An 18,066-nucleotide genomic window follows, 5' to 3' on the forward strand; every position below is an offset into this window, starting at 1 on the left:
GCTAGGTCACCATGTAAAGAGATTTTAACTGAGTTGATAGAGTGCTTTCATTTATTAGTACAATTTAAATTATTATTGCAACCTGCATCTTGTTTTAATTGTATTTGTTTTTCTTGTTTTTTAATCATTGCTAGCCACCTTGGGAGCCATTCTTTGTGATCAAAGCAAGGCACAAATCTAATAAATAATAACCCCCTTTCCATGGTAAATATGAAGTTAACAAGGCATCTATGATGCACCTTATGATGCAGGTGGTTTCTGTGTCAGTGGGCAGTGAATCTCCCTTGGGTTTTAGTCCCTTGGGTTTTAGTCTGATTTTATTGATGTTAACATTTTTAAAATTGTACTTGTGATTTTGTGGCATTGAATTTTGCCTTGTAAACCGCCTTGAGTCTCTGGAAGGCTGAGAGGGGTGTGGTATACAAATACAGTAAATAAAAATAAACTTTAAAAGAGTTATCTTAGGCCTCTTCTACACCGTTCCTATATCCCAGAATCTGATTTCTGATTATCTGATTATCCCAGATTATCTGGCAGTGGAGATTCATATAATCCAGTTTAAAACAGACAATCTAGTATCAGATTCTGGGATATAGGGCAGTGTAGAAGATGCCTAAGATTGTGATCCCTATTCTTAAAATAGACTGGCACCTTAGGTAGCCTCTTTAACATTCAGGCTAAAATCCAGAGTGGGTTTACTAATCCACTTCCATGGACGCTTTCAGCTGCCCTGAATACATGGTTTGAAATAACTAGTACCTTGTTTCTAACTCTGAGAAGAGACTAAACTTTTAAAAATTAACTACTCATTTTCTTCTTTCCCTTTTTGTGGTTAAAATTGCAATAATGGATTACAGTCATCCAGTGTGTAGATGATTTTGGAATTCATCTAGCAAACTCCCAACCAAATGTGGGCAGAAGGTGGAGATGCCATTTGCTCTTCTTGCAGGTGTTCTGCTCTCTGCCTTTTCTGTAATTAGCTCCAGCAAACACTGTTGTCTGCACTGAGCCAAGCTTTGTTCACTAACATCCTCAGCTAGAATTACATGTTTTCCTCGGCGCTTCTGACATCCATGGTTTGATCCTGTTTCTTTTGCGCAAACACAGGCTTTTGTTCCATCAGAGATCATTTACTTCTTATATTCATGGAATGTCTTCACAGCCAGAATTGGCCAGCCTTTTCCCATTGGGAGATAGCTGAAAGAATAATGCCATGTGCCACTCCTTGGGAAGCATTTTAATAGCATCTCCTTATGAGGAAACCCGTGGCGCAATGGGTTAAACCCATGTGCCGGCAGAAGTGAAGACCGACACGTCAGAGGTTCAGGGATGAGCTCCCTCTGTCAGCTCCGGCTCCCCATGCAGGGACATGAGAAAAACCTCCAAAGATGGTAAAGCATCAAAACATCCAGGTGTCCCCTGTGCAACATCCTTGCATACGGCCAATTCTCTCACACCAGAAGTGACTTGCAGTTTCTCAAGTTGCTCCTGACATGAAAAAGAAAATGAGGAGGTGATCTGGTCCAACCCCATTCGGAATGCAAAATGCCCAAATCTCAACCAAAAATATTTAGTTGTCTAAGAGGGCATTTACATTGTAGAATGAATACAGTTTAACACTGCTTTAACTGCCGTGGCGCAATACTATGGAATCAAAGGAGTTGTAGTTCAGTGAGGGGCCAGCACTCTTTGACACAGAAGGCTAAATACCTTGTAAAGCTACAACTTCCTTAATTCCACAGCATTAAGCCATGGCAATTAAAGTGATGTCGAACTGCATTAATTCTACAGTGTAGATGCACCCGTAATTGAAAAACAAGATGGAGCCTCCTGCAATCCACCTCTAAAAACAAAAGCCAAATAAACTAGGTGTTGAATCCTATTTCAGCACTGTTAGGAGCACACAGGCCCTCTACCTGACCTTGACGACAGCTTAGTGCATGCAGGACTGACTATCTATTGTACAAAGTAACTCTTAGTAACTCTTAGTATTGTAGGAATGCAGTTCCCCAATTATTTCATCCTCATGTGGAAGGATAAACAATAGTTTTCTTCTCTTTATGGGAAAATATTTATGTGCAGTTTTCTCCCGTGGTTCAAGCATTCCAAAGCTCTGGAGACTTTTTTTTCTGGGCAGAAAAATATCATTTTTGTGTATGCAAAACCCATGTTTCCAATTTTTCTTTTTCTTTTAAAGGGAATATTATTTACATCTGTATTGAGCATGCAGGTTGAATTTTGCAGGAAGGTTATTGTCTGCTACTGTTTTTTCTGATAACTCTATTGGAAAATTTTGTGTTGGATGTTTGTATACTCCAAGAACATTGTATGAGTGTGTATTAGTAATAAAATCAGATAAATAGAAGTTAATATGTTCAGGAAATAGATATTTGAGCTTTCTTATATAATAGCCCTTGAAAACCTAGTTTGTCTGGAAAATGCTCATAGGCCAAGGGGCAGAGATTATTTAGCTGTGCAATGAATTGTTCAGAGTTCCTTCATCTTGTGGCTCATTATTTTATCCTAGCCTCTTAATTAAATTGCACTTTTGTAATCTATCCCCACTAATTCAATATATCCATATATAATGTATGGAGGTTGAACTGATGAGAGAAGTTATTCTTGTAAGGGCCATGCCCTGCATGACATGGGCACTAGCGTTACAAACGGATCTGACAACTCTGTTTACTTTAAAACTGCTTGCTGGGCTTAATTTTTGGTCAGAGTAGTAGCACTGGGATGCCTAAATATCACCAAAAATGTGTCTAAATGCCACCAGATCCTGTCTGATCTTAGAAGCTATGCAGCTCTTGGTTAGTTCTTGGATGGGAGACTGCCTTGTAATAGCAGGTGATGTAGGCTGTATTTCAGAGAGGAGAACTGACATAACCATCTCTGAGTATTCCTTGTGAAATCCTTGTGAAATTCATGGGGTCATCATAAGATGACAAGCAATTTAATGGCACACATAGTGGCACTGAGAAAAGGATGTTTCTCTCTCTCTCCATCCTGTTTTTTTTATGAAATAACCTCTCCGAATGTGTCTTTGTTCTAAAAATATGGGCATGCTTCTGGTAACCTGTATTTCCCCACAGACTGAACTGTTAATAGTAGCTGTCAGGATGACATAGAGATAAAAATGACATTGTGGAGTGAAAGATTAAATTATTCTCCCTGTTGGTACTTTGATAAAGAATTTGCATTGCTGTTTTAATGTTGTTCATGGTTTGCTTTTAAGTGTTTGCAGAGGATTCTGGGATGATTCAATAGCTCATTTTGCAATTAATGTCTAGGAAATTTAGATGCAGCTGAGATAACCATTGCTTGATCTCTGCCGATCTCCAATTCTGGACATAACAATAAACACATCATATGGTGGTCTCAGTAGAATTCATAGTTTAATTCTGCTAAACCCAGGCAAGTGTTTGCTTTCTGTCCAAAATTTGTACATTTTAGGAAATACAACCAACTAACATTCTGTATTATCCAACGTAGTCTGCCTCCTGCCTGGATCCACAGCTGTTTCAATACATTGCAATGTTTTGGTGCTAAATTCATAAATACAAGAATTACTATATAACGTTACCATGTATTGACTTGCTTATTCTGTCAATTTGTTGTAAAACATGATGTTTTGGAGATTAATTTGTAAAATCATAATGTAATTTGACGTTTAATAGGCTTTTCCTTAATCCCTCCTTATTATCCTTATTATCCAACATTTTTGCTTATCCAGAGTTCTTCTGGCCCTTTTATGTTGGATAAGCGAGGCTCTACTGTAGATAGAAATGGAAGGCAAGGGCAGCCTGAGCAACCCATGGCTGCTCTTGCAACCAAAGGTTCCTGCTCTCTTGTGCTCTCCTGCCACCTGATGCGATGACTTCAAATATTAATGGAATGCTAATTGTGACTCCTTGACCTGCAGTCTTTCCCCTGCTGGTATTTACCATACAATACAGTCCCTGTCTGCCTCTCTAGACCTGTTGGGTTCACCAGTTTTTCTTCCTTTTGAGCAATATTTACTGGTTAGTTGTGATATTCTGATCTGCCAAAGGACGGGATCTAATCAGAACAGTATTTGTCCACCTTCTCACTTCTCTTCCAAATCGGTCATCTCAAGGGCAGGAGATATATAATAGGTATGTATTTCTGTGAACAATTCTGTAATTTATGCTGTCATTTCTGCTCACTGGAGTCTGACAGGCCTCCTGCTGGTGATGGTTGGGGCCAGCACTGGTTTTGGCGTTTCTGCGGTTGGGATTAAATAAAATTTAGTCCGTCACTTTCCAGAATATCTGAATATCTTTGATATCAATTGTGGTGAGCAACTTCTAGATTCTTTTTGTGAGGTATAGTCTCATAGAGAGTGCCAGGAAACGTGTTTTTATATTTTTGGCTAAAATACAGCTTGCTTTAATAGATTCATAAGTGAGGTTTAAATAAAAGAATCACTTATTTGTATTCTTTGGGACTCTGTTTTGTTTTTACTTTGCTAAAGGAAAAGGAAAATTGTGCTACTTATATTGAGCTTTTGCAAACCAGTCAGTATGTTCTGTTTGATTGATCAATTGTTGAAAGGTGGATGATTGATTGTTTTATCGGTTGACAGTTGTGATTATTTGATTGGCTGAAAGAAACCATGACAAGCAGCAGCACACCTGTTCTCTGCCATATATTTAAGCATCGAGGTACAGAAACGGCCAACATGCAATGTATAGCTATGCATGATATCCTCAACATAGCTCTTAGAGGATAGTCATACAAGTTAAAAGTCGTTGAAGGCTTTCATGGACAGAATCACAGGGTTGTTGTATGTTTTCCGGGCTGTATGTCAAAATAATGCTTCTGGAACATGGCTATACAGCCCAGAAAACTCACTGCAGCTATCTAGACATGGAACTGGTTCACACATGAGGGTCAAAGAACACAGTGTGTAAGCAAAAAATAAGAAAGGCAAAAAACCCCACCCAAACAAAACAAAAGAAAATCAGAACAGAAGCCCAGTATCAGTATTGTAGCTAGTTTGCTTAGATAGGAATAGAAATGTTGCTAAACGTAAACATGGGATTGGACCATAAAGCAAATATATATTTCTTTTTACCATCATAAACTGTGATTTTTTTTTATTTTTGTATCACGCTATGTTATTAAACCCCCCAACACCATGTTTCTCCTCTTTCCATTGCTAAAATTGTTCTTTTCCAGTGTTTTCCACAGCCCGAGTATAGTGAATAACCTCATTTGACTGCACAGACATAAAAGCAGAGAGTTCCACTTGCTAGCCAGGTGTAAACTTGAATCTGCTCTCACAATCTGTTCAGCATCTGAAGCCCTGCTTCAGAGATACCTTAGCTGGATCCCCCAAGTGGGCCTTACTAGTAATTATAGCGCCCTGGGTATGGCACTCCCTCACCATAGAGATTTGGAGGCTTCAACAACAATTACAATTATTATTATTATTAATAATAATAATAATAATAATAATAATAATAATTGCATTTATATACTACTTTTCTCACCCCTGGGGGGACTCAAAGTGGTTCACAACATAGTAATAGCAAAATTCAATGCCTCGCATATTTTAAAATAAAACACTTATCTAAAATACATATAACTATATATTGAACAAATTAAACTATAAAACAACAGACATGGACATAGACAAAACACAAAGGGCATAGCACCAATCCCAAGGTTGTCATTTAACCACTTCCTCACTCCCTCACCATAGAGGTTTGGGTGGTTTAATAACTATCCTTTTCACTCTTTCTTTGGAGTATTAGGAGAGCAGAAAATAGTACTTTTGTCTCTTTTTTACTTCCTGTGCTGCCAATGCATTTTAAAATTGATCCAGCTGTTTTATTCTTACACCTTATTATTTTAAAGCTACAGTTCAGACATCATATTTACTTTTCCCTTTAGTATTTTATTGCAATGTTGTGTTTAATCTTTGAAGAAGAGATAGGCAAGATAGGAATCTTCAACATCAATTACTGTTTCACGAAAAAACAGATCAGATGAATGTGAGGATAAGTATATCTTCTGGTTGTTTAAAGGTTTCTGTGCATCTTTAACTAAAGACCATGTTTTCTACTGCTTCTTCTGAAAGAAGTCACATTTTCAACCTGAAATGCAGAAAATGACTTGTATTTTCTTAAGCTGCTACGATTGTTGTCTATATCCCAATAGGCAGACCAGCAAAGTGGTTTTAGGAATCAAGAGGCCAAAGGAAGATCATCAGAGAAGGAAGCTAAGGCCAAAGGAAGATCATCAGAGAAAACCAATAAACACCACAAAGCAGCAGTTGGACAAGAGTTTCAGCAGGTACCGAGTGTTAACATCACAGGCTTGGCAAATTGCAACATAATAATTGCACTTAAAATTACTAGTTATTATGTGAAGCATCCTCATTATTTAACCTGCTATAGATTTTTAGCTCAGAGTTTGAACGTACTACTCCCATAAGGAAAGATGGTTTCACATTAAATTTAGAAATAGAAAGGATAAACCACAAATGCTTTTTTTTTGTAGTAGTAGTAGTAGTACTGGATGATTCTGGCAGAAGAGGAAGCTATTAAAACTGCCAGTCATATTTTCAGACCAGTTTCTCGATGCTTGAGAATGCACAGAGTTCTTACCTCTAATGGGTTTGGTATTTAATCAGAGAAATAAGAAAATGCCTTTAAAAAAAACTACCAAGACAAAATGTTGCATTTCCTGAGCCTTCTAAATTCCCTGTATGTGTTTTACACCCAGCAGGCAATGAGACCGCTTCAGTCAAATATAATCTCTACATCAAACATGCAGAAAGAAGTGAACAGTCATCATCAGAAAGTATCTGGTTAGTAAAGCTGTCTCCACCAGCTTTTCTTGCTAAACTAAAATGCTATAGAGCATTAAGTGAAGAACATCCCCAATAGATAACAGGCCCTTTCAAATCTTCAGTGAATATGGAATAATAATACAATAATTCACTTTGTTTATATTCTGCCGTTTTACCCTAGGGGATTCAGAGCGGTTTACGGCATTTATATACATAGGGAAACATTCAATGGCTTTACAATCATATAAAATGGGAGACACAAACACAAACAAGGGCAGAGGCTTCTCCTGTTTCATTTCTGGAGGTGGTGCTCATCTTTGGCTCTGGGGAGGTGCTTTCCTCCATTTTCAAGCTGAAGAAACTGCATTGTCATCTCTTGATTGTGTGACCAGCAAGATTGCTCTCATAGATTAAACTGCTGACCTTCAGGTCAACAGTCTAGCAGCACAAGAGTTTAAGTCATCATGCCAGAACAGGGTTGAAATTTTAACCACACCCACAACTTACATAATAAGGTCCTGATTTTACACTTTATTATATTATATGAAAGAGTCAGTATGCATGCATGTGTATGTGTGGTGTACAACTTCTCCAGTCTTCTTGAAGCCCACATGCAGGGTAGATTGGAGAACTGAGCTGACATATCTACATGCAGTCATGTTTGTATGCATGTGAATGAGCACACACAGACACACATTCACATGCATCAGAGGAAGTAAACTGCAGAGCCCATTTTTTGACGTTGACTTTAAGATCTCTTGAGGGCAAGAACATCAACTGACTAGAGAGATGATGGGAAAATGACACAGGGCAACTAAATAACCAAATAACCCATGGGCGAGCAGATGACTTGTATATGGCATATGGTCTGTATCTCAAAAACTGGAGCTAGTTGAGTGAAACTTGTGCCATTTTTGGAATTAGCAGATCAAATATACCAGGAAACAGGGCTAACATTTGGAGCACCAAAATGTGTGTTTGGCCAATCCAATCTGATAATAATCCATCTAGAACTCCACCATAAACTACAGAAGAACATAATCAATTCATAGCTACTCTGTCTCTCTTTTAATCAACTTATTTGTATTGGACAGTGCCTGTCTCTTTTCCTTGGGAAAAGGATAACTTTTAACGTGAGGTATTTTTCTTATGCAAAAAAAAGTGTAGGCTTTTAAAAATATTTTAAAATTAACAATTTAGAAGATCTTATCAACACACCTTTCACACAACGTCTCTTTCAGTTGTATGCAGGGGCGGCTCAACCCATTACGCAAAGTAAGCATTTGCATTAGAGTTGATTTTGCCCAGGGGCGCTCTTGAGGCGCTCTTGGGCGAAAATAGACCTTGACATATGTGAGTTGTAGTTACTGGGATGTATAGTTCATCTACAATCAAAGAGCATTCTGAACTCCACCAATGATGGAATTGAACCAAATATGGCACACAGAACTCCCACGACGAATAGAAAATATATATCAGTGATTGGTTGGGGGGGGGGGGGCAAAATACTGTTTGCTTACCGTTGAAAATTACCTAGGGCTGCCTCTGGTTGTATGTGTGTTCAAGTTATATGTTATGCCTGCAAGTATGTTACTGTTTTCATGAACTTGGACTATTTGTCAGGCTAAGAAGGAACAGGGTATGCCTAAGTTGTAAAACAACAACAGAAACATCCATTCCTTTTTGATAGTTTACGAAAAAATAGTTGCATTTTCTAGTTCTACCCATGTATCCTTTTGGAAAGCCCAATAAAACAGCACCATTCTATCTTTCTTCCAGCTTCAAAGATGATAAAACCTGCTGAGACCAATAAACCACTGACAGCTGAGCTGAAGCCCAATAAATCTCTGCAGAAGGCGAGTATTACAACATTGTTTTCAAATTCTGTATGTTGAATACTGGTCTCCAATGGCTCCTCGCCTCTTCTATATTCCTTTCCCCTTCTTACATTCTCTTTTGGGTTTCTTGACTAGCCAGACACACTCTGGGCTGTATTTTGCTTACACTTTCCCTTCTAAGTCCTGCTACATACCTAACCTGCCTTCAAATACCGTCTTTCAGAAGATATCAAACTATCCACATGGGGGAAAATATATCATAATGTTGTAAGAAAAGGTATATAGCCATCTGTTCTACTTCAGAGTGTGGAAAAAGGATAAATCCAGCTGTTCTTTATGCAGAATGAGAAGACTGAGCCACCAAGTGATGTGGTACCAAGGAACCTCCTTTCAATGCTGGATGAGTTGGGAACCTCAGACATTGATGCGCTGGTACCTACTCATGATGACCGAGGTTCTTCTATCCCAGAGTGGAAACGGCAGGTGATGGTGAGGAAATTGCAGGCCCAGCTGGCATCTGAAGAAGGGATGGGCAGGAAGGTACAGTGCATTGAATTAAAAGATTAGGAGGCATCACTTGATTCTCTTCCTTTATTCACACTATTAACTTCTACTATAATGTCCTTCTGTTGCGGTTCAATTGCATTTTGTGCTTCTTTGTATTAACTGGATTGCTTTAGATGAAGTGTCAACCAAAGGTGCATCTACACAGCAGAATTAATACAGTGGGTTGTTGTTGGTTTTTCGGGCTAGATGGCCATGTTCTAGAAGCATTCTCTCCTGACGTTTTGCCTGCATCTATGGCAGGCATCCTCAGAAGTTGTGAGGTCTGATGGAAACTAGGAAAATGGGGTTTATATATCTGTGGAATGACCAGGGTGGGAGAAAGAACTCTTGTCTGTTGGGCTAGGTGTGACTGTCTCAATTGGTCACCTTGATTAGCACTTGATAGCCTGACAGTTTTTAGGTGTGGCTTGTTACTGCATGGGGGAATCCTTTGTTGAGGGGTGATTAGCTGTCCCCAGACATTCCACAGATATATAAACCCCATTTTCCTAGTTTCCAACAGACCTCACAACCTCTGAGGTATCTGCCATATAGCCTGAAAAACCTACAACACAGTGATTCCAGCCATGAAAGCCTTCGACAATACATAGAATTAATACAGTCTGACACCACTTTGCCTATTATGATTCAACACTATGGAATCATTGGAGTGTTTCATCTTCTGTTTTTAAAGACTGCTGGTGCCTCGGCCAACTACAGATACCAAGACTGAGTTGTCATTTGATATAAGGGACACGGTTTTACTATGCCATTGTGTATAATAGGATTTGAGCTCCCACAAATTTTGGTATTTATTCGGGGGGGGGGGGGCTGGAACAAAACTCCAGTAGATACCAAGGCCTCAATGTACTTCTGTGTGATAAATCACTTGTGTGAAGCAACCTCTTGCTTGTTTGTGGCTATTTCAGTCATGGTGTTGTAACCATGGCTGAAATAGCTATATGATTGTTGGACACTAATTAACACACAAGCACATTTCATGTGAAACCAGTCTTATAAATTACCTATCTGGATAGTATAGGTTAAATTACTAATTTATCTTAAAAAGTTTCATCTCCAGTTTTTGTTAGAGTCAGCCAGTCCTTAAGGAAGGAGAAGCTCTTTAATTATTTTCCTCATATATATCCAAAGTATCCAACAGGAGAGTTAAAGCATATTGTCCTGTGTTGGAGATCATTGTATGTGAACTGCTTCTGTGAACTGCACTTGATGATGCCAATGGCAGGCTGGGTTCAGGGGACTGAACCATTTTTTTGCATGTGGATCAGGCATGTAGCCCGGGGGGGGGGGGGGCTCAACGGGCTTCAGCCCCCCCCCCCCCGAAATTCTCATGGTCGTCCACGAGAAGGCCTTACTGGTGCATTATTTAAACTGTTATGTTTATTCATATCATTATCTGATCACCATACTCAATATATCCCATATGCATGGGGGTATTGGGGTAATGATACAAAAGGTTTGCTAGGCTAGACCCTCTTTCACTCAGACTCAGCCCCCCCCCCCCCCCCGAATCAAAATCCTGGCTACGGGCCTGGTGTGGATAGAGCTGGTTATATGATTCTGTGTAGTTTCCTGCTTTCTTTCTCTCCATCCAGGACAAAGGAAGCTATGCACTGGGGATGGATGACTGGCAGTACTCCCAGGTTCATAATGCCATTCTGGGCCCCTATGGGGAACTGCTCACCGAGGATGACCTGCTGTACTTGGAGAAACAGATTGAGCAACTGCAGGTGAAGAAAAAATGCCAGGAATATGAGAGTGAGCTGGGACGGCTGACAGAGGAGCTGCAGGCAGTCCTTCCTGTTCCAATTGTCAGCATCTCAGTCAATAGTCAGTTTCTGCAGCAGGACTCTGAGAAGAACAGCCATGAGTTCCCTGCCTGGTGCAGTCATGTGTCTGGTGTAGTCAAAAGCATGTCCATGTTGCTTACGGGCATCAATGGTATGAAGAAAGAGGAGGAGAATGAGAGGGTCATTATCAAGCCAAGCAAAACAGGAAGTTTTTCAGGAGGCATGGTCAAAAGGGAAATTCTGGAGTGTGGTGTGTCTGTAAAGGACCTGAGATGTAATTTTGAAAAACAAGGTATTATAGGACAGTACAAATCATTTGGGCCTCGAGAGCAGAAGACCATATCCTGGCAACATGGAATGGGTAGCGAGTCAACTTCCCCAATGATTTCGGGTATTTGCAAGAGCAAGAGGCAATTGGTCTGTGAGGAACACGAGATTGGAGACCTGGAGAATACCAGTGACTCCGGGATCAGCTGTGAGGAAACCTCATCTGAAACTTGCAGCTCTCGTATCTCAACTGCAGAGGCTAACACACTCCGAAAAGAGCGTATTGTGCTGCTTTTTCTAAGCCACTGGAAGAAATCGGCTTACACACCTTCCTTGAAACTCGTAGCTAGGAAGACTGCAGATGCCAAACAACCTGGAAAGGTAGGACTAATGGATGTGATGTCAGAAGTAAAAAAGCAGCAGACTCCCATGCAGAAGTTTCCAATGGAAATTACCAGACTTGGGCATTTAGTTCAACAGAGATGCACTATCAAGAACCTGATCAGTCGTTGGAAGGATATTATCTCTCTTGTACCATCTCGTCAGATCAGGCGCCTCAATCATCAGCACACAATATATTCTCCAGAGCAATTCCTGCCATATGTCAATGGTGAACCCATAAGTTACAATAGCTTAACCCTCGATCTCTTCATGCTTGGCTATTTCCACATCCTGGAGCTGGACCTCTCTCCAGAAGAGCGGAAGGCAAGGCATCTTCTTTGCTTTGAAGTATTTGACCACTTGGGCAGCCATCCGTGGGATACAGTGCGTGCGTTTCATAAAGCGGTGATTAATGAGATTGCTGCAGGCAAACGAAGCTGGAAAGATGATTTTGAAGATATTAAGATCAGATTCTTTGGAAACAGTAAGGCCTCTGCTAAGAATCTGGGACTCTCCAAATCATCAGCAGAAAGAGTCTCCAAAATGAGGATCCCAAATTTGGCTGTTAAGCAGGAAGAATGTATCCCAGAAATGTATTGTGAACTAGGCCACTTTAGCAATGATGAAATCTGCAGATACATTGACAGGAGCTTTGCTTTCTGGAAAGAAAAAGAAGCAGAAATCTTTAGCTTTGAACGATCAGACTCTTTACATTAGCAGCCTTTAAGTGTGGATAGAAGTAAGATTCAGAATGTTCTACTGAGAAGTTTGCTAGAGCCAATATGGAACATAGCATGGACTAAGGAGACATAACTTGCTTGTTTTGTGATTTGCCATTTGCTAGATTTGTGAGCTAAGCCAGACTTTGAAAAGCTTGTTTTTTTGGACCACATTTCCAAGAATCTCCTAATAGCAGGTTGGCGGTGGGACTCTAGTAGCTGTAATATGAAAAAGCTCTGCTACTAAGTTATGGTGGCTACCTCTTAATTGCAGAGCACTGGTTGGAGGAGGGAAGGAAATATTTTATCCTTCCAGTGAAATTTCTTTAAGTCCTTTATTCTTCCTCAAAAAGCTAGAACAGTTGCTAGCCCAGAGGTTCTTAATCTTCCTAATGTCGCAACCCCTTAATACAGTTCCTCATGTTGTGGCTACTTCATAACTGAAATTTTGCTACTTTTATGAATCATAACTTAAATATCTGATATGCAGGATGTATTTTCATTCACTGGACCAAATTTGGCACAAACATCCAATGCACTCAAATTTGAATACTGATAGGGTGAGGGGCTTTGATTTTGTCTTTTTGGAGCTGTAGTTGCAGGGATTTATAGTTAACCTACAATCAAAGAGCACTCTGAACTCCACCAACAATGGAATTGAACCAAACTTGCCACACTGTGCACTCAGACAATGATGGATCTGGACCAAACTTTGCACAAATACTCAGTATGCCCAAATGTGAATACTGGTGGAGTTTGGGGAAAATAGACCTTGACATCTGGCAATTTTAGTTGCTGGGATTTATAGTTCACCTACAATCATAGCAGGAGGAGGGCTTTTGGAGGGAGTATTCTCTGTCTGTTTCCAAAAAGGAAGACAAGGATAGGTGGAGAGATCTTCAGCCTTCTCTGCCAAAGGAGTTCCTCAGACCATCAGAAATATGTGTTTTCTGATGATCTTTGGCAACCCCTCTGAAATCCCCCTTGCAACCCCCCCCCCCCCCCGAGGTTCTGACCCACAGGTTAAGAAACACTGTTCTAGTCAATTGCTTGGAACCCCCGGTGGTGCAATGGGTTAAACCCTTGTTCCGGCAGGACTGAAGACTGACAGGGCTGAGGTTCAAATCCAGGGAGAGCACGGATGAGCTCCCTCTGTCAGCTCCAGCTCCCCATGCGGGGACATGAGAGAAGCCTCCCACAAGGATGATAAAACATCAAAACATCTGGGCGTCCCCTGGGCAACATCCTTGCAGACGGCCAATTCTCTCACACCAGAAACGACGTGCAGTTTCTCAAGCCTTTCCTGATTGGGGGGGGGGGGGAGCCAATTGCTTTGGTCCTCCTCCATAAGACCCCTGAGATTGGATCTTGGATTTGGAAACACTATAGTGGGTAATTATGAAGGAAAAAAGAACTGGCAAATGAGGCACAGGCGTCTGCCCCTCCCTTAATACCATTATTACACCTGGGGAAAAATAGAATTGTCAGGACTTCATTATACATGCTTGCAGTGTAATTAGTTCATCTTTAAATGGGAGATGAATAAGCCATGTGTGATATTGGGGGTTTTTTTCTTTCATGTTTGTTGTTCTTAACTATTATGTTCTGGCAATGGAAAGAGTTATACACTTTCACAGCTGGTGAATTGTCAGATGTGTATTGGAAAGTAGTAATCTGACCCTGTCAGGAAGTTAAATTTACATATTTAAATAATTATGAGCCTTACAGTTCACAAACTGCAAAGATCTCCATTTTCTAGGCTCTTCTCAGTATGTATGACAAAACAATTTATATGGGTGCTTCTCCTGTGTTGCAGTTTTCATGCAGATACTCTTCTACAATAATTTCAAAGAGTCCATTTCATTCACCTGACCACTTTTTCAATGAGTCATCAAAAGTGTTAGTGAGAACTTTCTGTTTTTGTTACAATGCATCAATAATGTGATCCAACTAAAATATGCTAACAAATATTTCTCTTATTATTTTTCTTAGAAATCTATGCTACTCTGTACACTTCATAAACTAAACAATTGAATTGATGTCTGAATATAAATATTTCATTTTGTTTTTAAAAACACTTGCTTTCTTTTCAAATTGTTTAATGTTGTTTGATACGAACATTTCTTTCAGTACAAGCAAGAAGTCTCATCTTGAAAAAAATGCTAAAGGAACGTGTTGTGTTGTTTTCTTTTCATTTAGTAAATGAAATGAAATGGGGATGGTCAAAAAGGTCAAAAAGGGGCCAGTCTGTTACAGGTTGTTGTAAAAGTCAATAGGATAGCTTTGTATGGGACTCTAACAGAAAAAAAAAACCCTTTTCAATGATATTTCAGAGGAACAAGGAACACTTAGGCCCTTTCTACACTACCTTCTAAAATTCAGATTATGTTCTTTGAACTGGATTATACAGCAGTGTAGACTCATAATCCAGTTCAAACCAGATGATGTGTATTATATGGCACTGCAGAAAGGGTCTTAGATTGTACCATAAAGTCTCTATGCCACTGCTTCTGGTCATTTTGAGTAGCACTTATCTCCATGTCCTCAACCCAACCCTCAATACTCTTTCTCTATCCCAGACTACAAGAGAAATACATATCAGTGAGAAAACATATAAGATGAGGCCCAATACTTCAGCAACACATTTCTCTTTGTTGTTGAGTGCTGTCAAGCCAACTCTACCTCAGTATGACTCTATGAATGAGAGACTTCAAGTCACCCTATCAAGTCACTGCATCTCTGGAGAACAAGTTTAACTTCCTGCTTGGCCATGCAAACCCAGACCTTGGGCAAGTCACTTTCTCTCAGCCTCAGAGGATGACATAGAAAAACTTCTGAACAAAATTTACCCCATAAGTTGGAAATGACTTATGACACATAACAAAAAATGAATTATGTCTTCTCAGAATATGTCCAATGTATGCCAGTGTCACTTTAGCCATCTTGGCTTCCAGGGAGAACTATGGTTTGATTTGCTTTAGGGCCAATTTATATGTCTGTTTGACAGTTCAGGCTATTCACAGAACTGCCCTCCAGGATCACATTTCAAAAGAGCTTCCAACCAGCATTCTTGCTATCCAGCTTTTATAACCATGCATAGAAATCTGCAATGCCATGGCATGGACAACCCCAATTTTACACCTTGCTTAATTCCTTCATAGCCTCTTGTCCATTTCCCAGTTTTCTGATTAGTGACTGTTCAGTTTCTATTTTGATTAATGAGGATGCTTCCAGACAGCACCAAATCAAGGGTTTTAATCAGGGGCAAGAAATCCTGGGACTTTAGAAGAGGCCCACATACAGATCTGTTTGTCCTGGGATTTCTGCCTCCGTTGTCCACACTTGCTGCTTCATTGCGGGATTTAACAGCCCCCAACATGTCCATTGCAGAGCTTTTGCCAGAAATTTCAGAGGTTTTTTAAAAAAAACTTAAGATGTGAACATGGGTTATATAAGCTGCAGGGTCATTTGTGCAGACAGGTGTTGTTCCTGGGTTATACCTGTTTGGTTCTGATTGATCTTGTTGTGAAAAAATGTACAACATTGATGAGGGGGCCACAACTTTGTCCCGGCCAAAGAAAATGTGCCCTCCACATGTTTTATGAAGTTTTGGGCACACAAAGAAAGTTTTCATGTTCTACTCAATGGTCACCTTCTTTTTAAGCACTGACAAATCAGGAACAAATATCTAAAACCTAGGAACAAACCCAGATAAAAGAATCCAATGTTTTCCAATTGCATGGACATAGAGACATTCAAAGATGCAGATTTTCAGCTCAGAACCAGGATATTCCTGCACCTGAAAATCTCTTGTATTTTTCCATTTGTAGCACTTCCTCCTGAGTTTTGAGGGATATTGTCTGGTCACCCTCCTGCTTGCTGGGTCAGCTCCTGGGATAAATGACTCTCTGGATGGGCCCTGAGTGATCCAAATTATATTAAATGTTTAACCATTTCAATGTCCTTATTGTCTACATTAAACTTATGTAGATCATCAGTCATTGCTCCCATTTTCTTTTGCCTTTTTCTACCTGTTAGCTTTTAGACACAATGGATTCCAACCATACAAGGAAGCACTTGTATTATTGGATCTTTAGTCCTTCTGGGGGGAAATTTGGTTTAGAAAAAATAACTTTAATATCATATAAAAAATAAAAATAAAACGTGCCTGCATATAAACAGTGACGTTCTGTATGAATCCCTGGTTTGCCATGGAAACAAATGTCTTAGATAAAATTGGTGACAACTTAACTAATTAATTCAGTTTAGAATGCCAACAGCAATTAGTTGTTCTCCTAAATTTGAAGATATAATATTATTGAGCTAATTGGCAGACCAATGTTCTAAACACTGGCAGGCTTATCCATACATGTCGGAGCAATTCAGGGGTAAGTTTTTTAATGAATCCATAAGGAAAACAGAGACAAATCTCTGCATGCTGAAAAGAGTGTGTTTATTTGCAAAATGCTCAGTGTGTTTCACCCTGTGAAGACTTTCTTCAAGAGGCCATTTCAAATCAAAGTTACAGAAAGTTTTGAGCTGTCAAGCTTTGAAGCAAATACACCTTATTTTTTTCAACAGTCTGAGACATCTTTAATTGGCAGCAGCCTACTTCATCAGATCATGATTTTTATAGTCATCCGTGATTATGAAATTCTGTACTAGGAAGAGTCTGATGGTCTGCACTTGTCAGGCTGTCAGTTACCATGAGAAGCATATACAATTCCTTCTGCTTGCCTAATGCCATATCACTGCAAATAGAAAACGATACCCTTGCAATCCCTCTGTGACTGCTTCATGAGTTTATTTGTGGACATTCCTGAGGAAGGAGTGAGGTGTTACACAGGGATCCCAGTGCCAAACTCTTGATACAAGTAGCTAGCTGGACTATATTTAGAAAACAATTGTGAAAAGTGCAGACAGATTTGCAAGAAAGAAGAAAAGTAAGTGCTTGTTTGAATCATTACTGCATGACTAGGATGAGGCTATTGTCCTTGCATTTTTTTACAGATGCCAAAAAGTTTTGTGCTGTTCATTTTCTGTCCCCTGGCTGGGAATTTTTGGATCTCAGCTTCCAGCATTAATTACCATACTGGTTAGGGAGCTGCAGTCTAGCAACATCCGGAGAGATACCTTATTTCCAGGTGTCTCTACAGATTATTTGTTAATTGCGTCCTGTCCACACCTCCAGTTTTGTGCTTCCTGTTAGATAATTGTTGTAGCCTTTTCAGTTTTTCCTGAGTCAAACAGGACCATTATCTGAATTATAACGTGCCTGTGCAAGTGCTGCAAACTCTGGTAAATTATTATAGATTATATTGTTCATTCTCAGGAATAGTAGAAGACAGACTTGTTCCATTTTCAATATGTCATCCTTTCAAGCATGCCTATCATATACCGCTAAAAACCTTCTCTTCTCCAAGGAAGACATACCCAGCTCCTAAGATTCTTGTCATAGGGCTTGGCTTCCAGACCTTTTACCATTGTCTTTGAAATATTGGAGAGGACAATGTTCAAATTAATCCCGTACTCTGAATGCCTTGAATAGGGCCAATGCCCTAAAGCAACACAATGTCAGAGGAATTATGGGAAGTTAAAATGGCACCTAGTACTGTTTGGGTCTTTCATCAGAGGAGCAACCACTTGCCAAATGCGACCTAAAGCCTATATCCTGTTTATGC

General features: G+C 39.8%; 1 protein-coding gene across 1 annotated transcript in view; it reads left to right on the forward strand.

Annotated features, from left to right (window-relative positions):
* ESPNL (espin like) overlaps positions 1–12,822 on the forward strand; it is a 31,179-nt gene extending 18,357 nt beyond the window's left edge. Inside the window, exons 6-10 of the mRNA XM_060768094.2 lie at positions 6,190–6,324; positions 6,757–6,841; positions 8,603–8,679; positions 9,004–9,201; positions 10,824–12,822. Coding sequence (XP_060624077.2) covers positions 6,190–6,324; positions 6,757–6,841; positions 8,603–8,679; positions 9,004–9,201; positions 10,824–12,383 — 2,055 coding nt within the window. The 3' untranslated portion in view covers positions 12,384–12,822. The remainder of the gene's footprint in view (positions 1–6,189; positions 6,325–6,756; positions 6,842–8,602; positions 8,680–9,003; positions 9,202–10,823) is intronic.
* The last annotated feature ends 5,244 nt before the right edge of the window (positions 12,823–18,066 follow it).

This window comes from Anolis sagrei, chromosome 3 (assembly GCF_037176765.1).
Source record: "Anolis sagrei isolate rAnoSag1 chromosome 3, rAnoSag1.mat, whole genome shotgun sequence".
NCBI lineage: Eukaryota > Metazoa > Chordata > Lepidosauria > Squamata > Dactyloidae > Anolis > Anolis sagrei.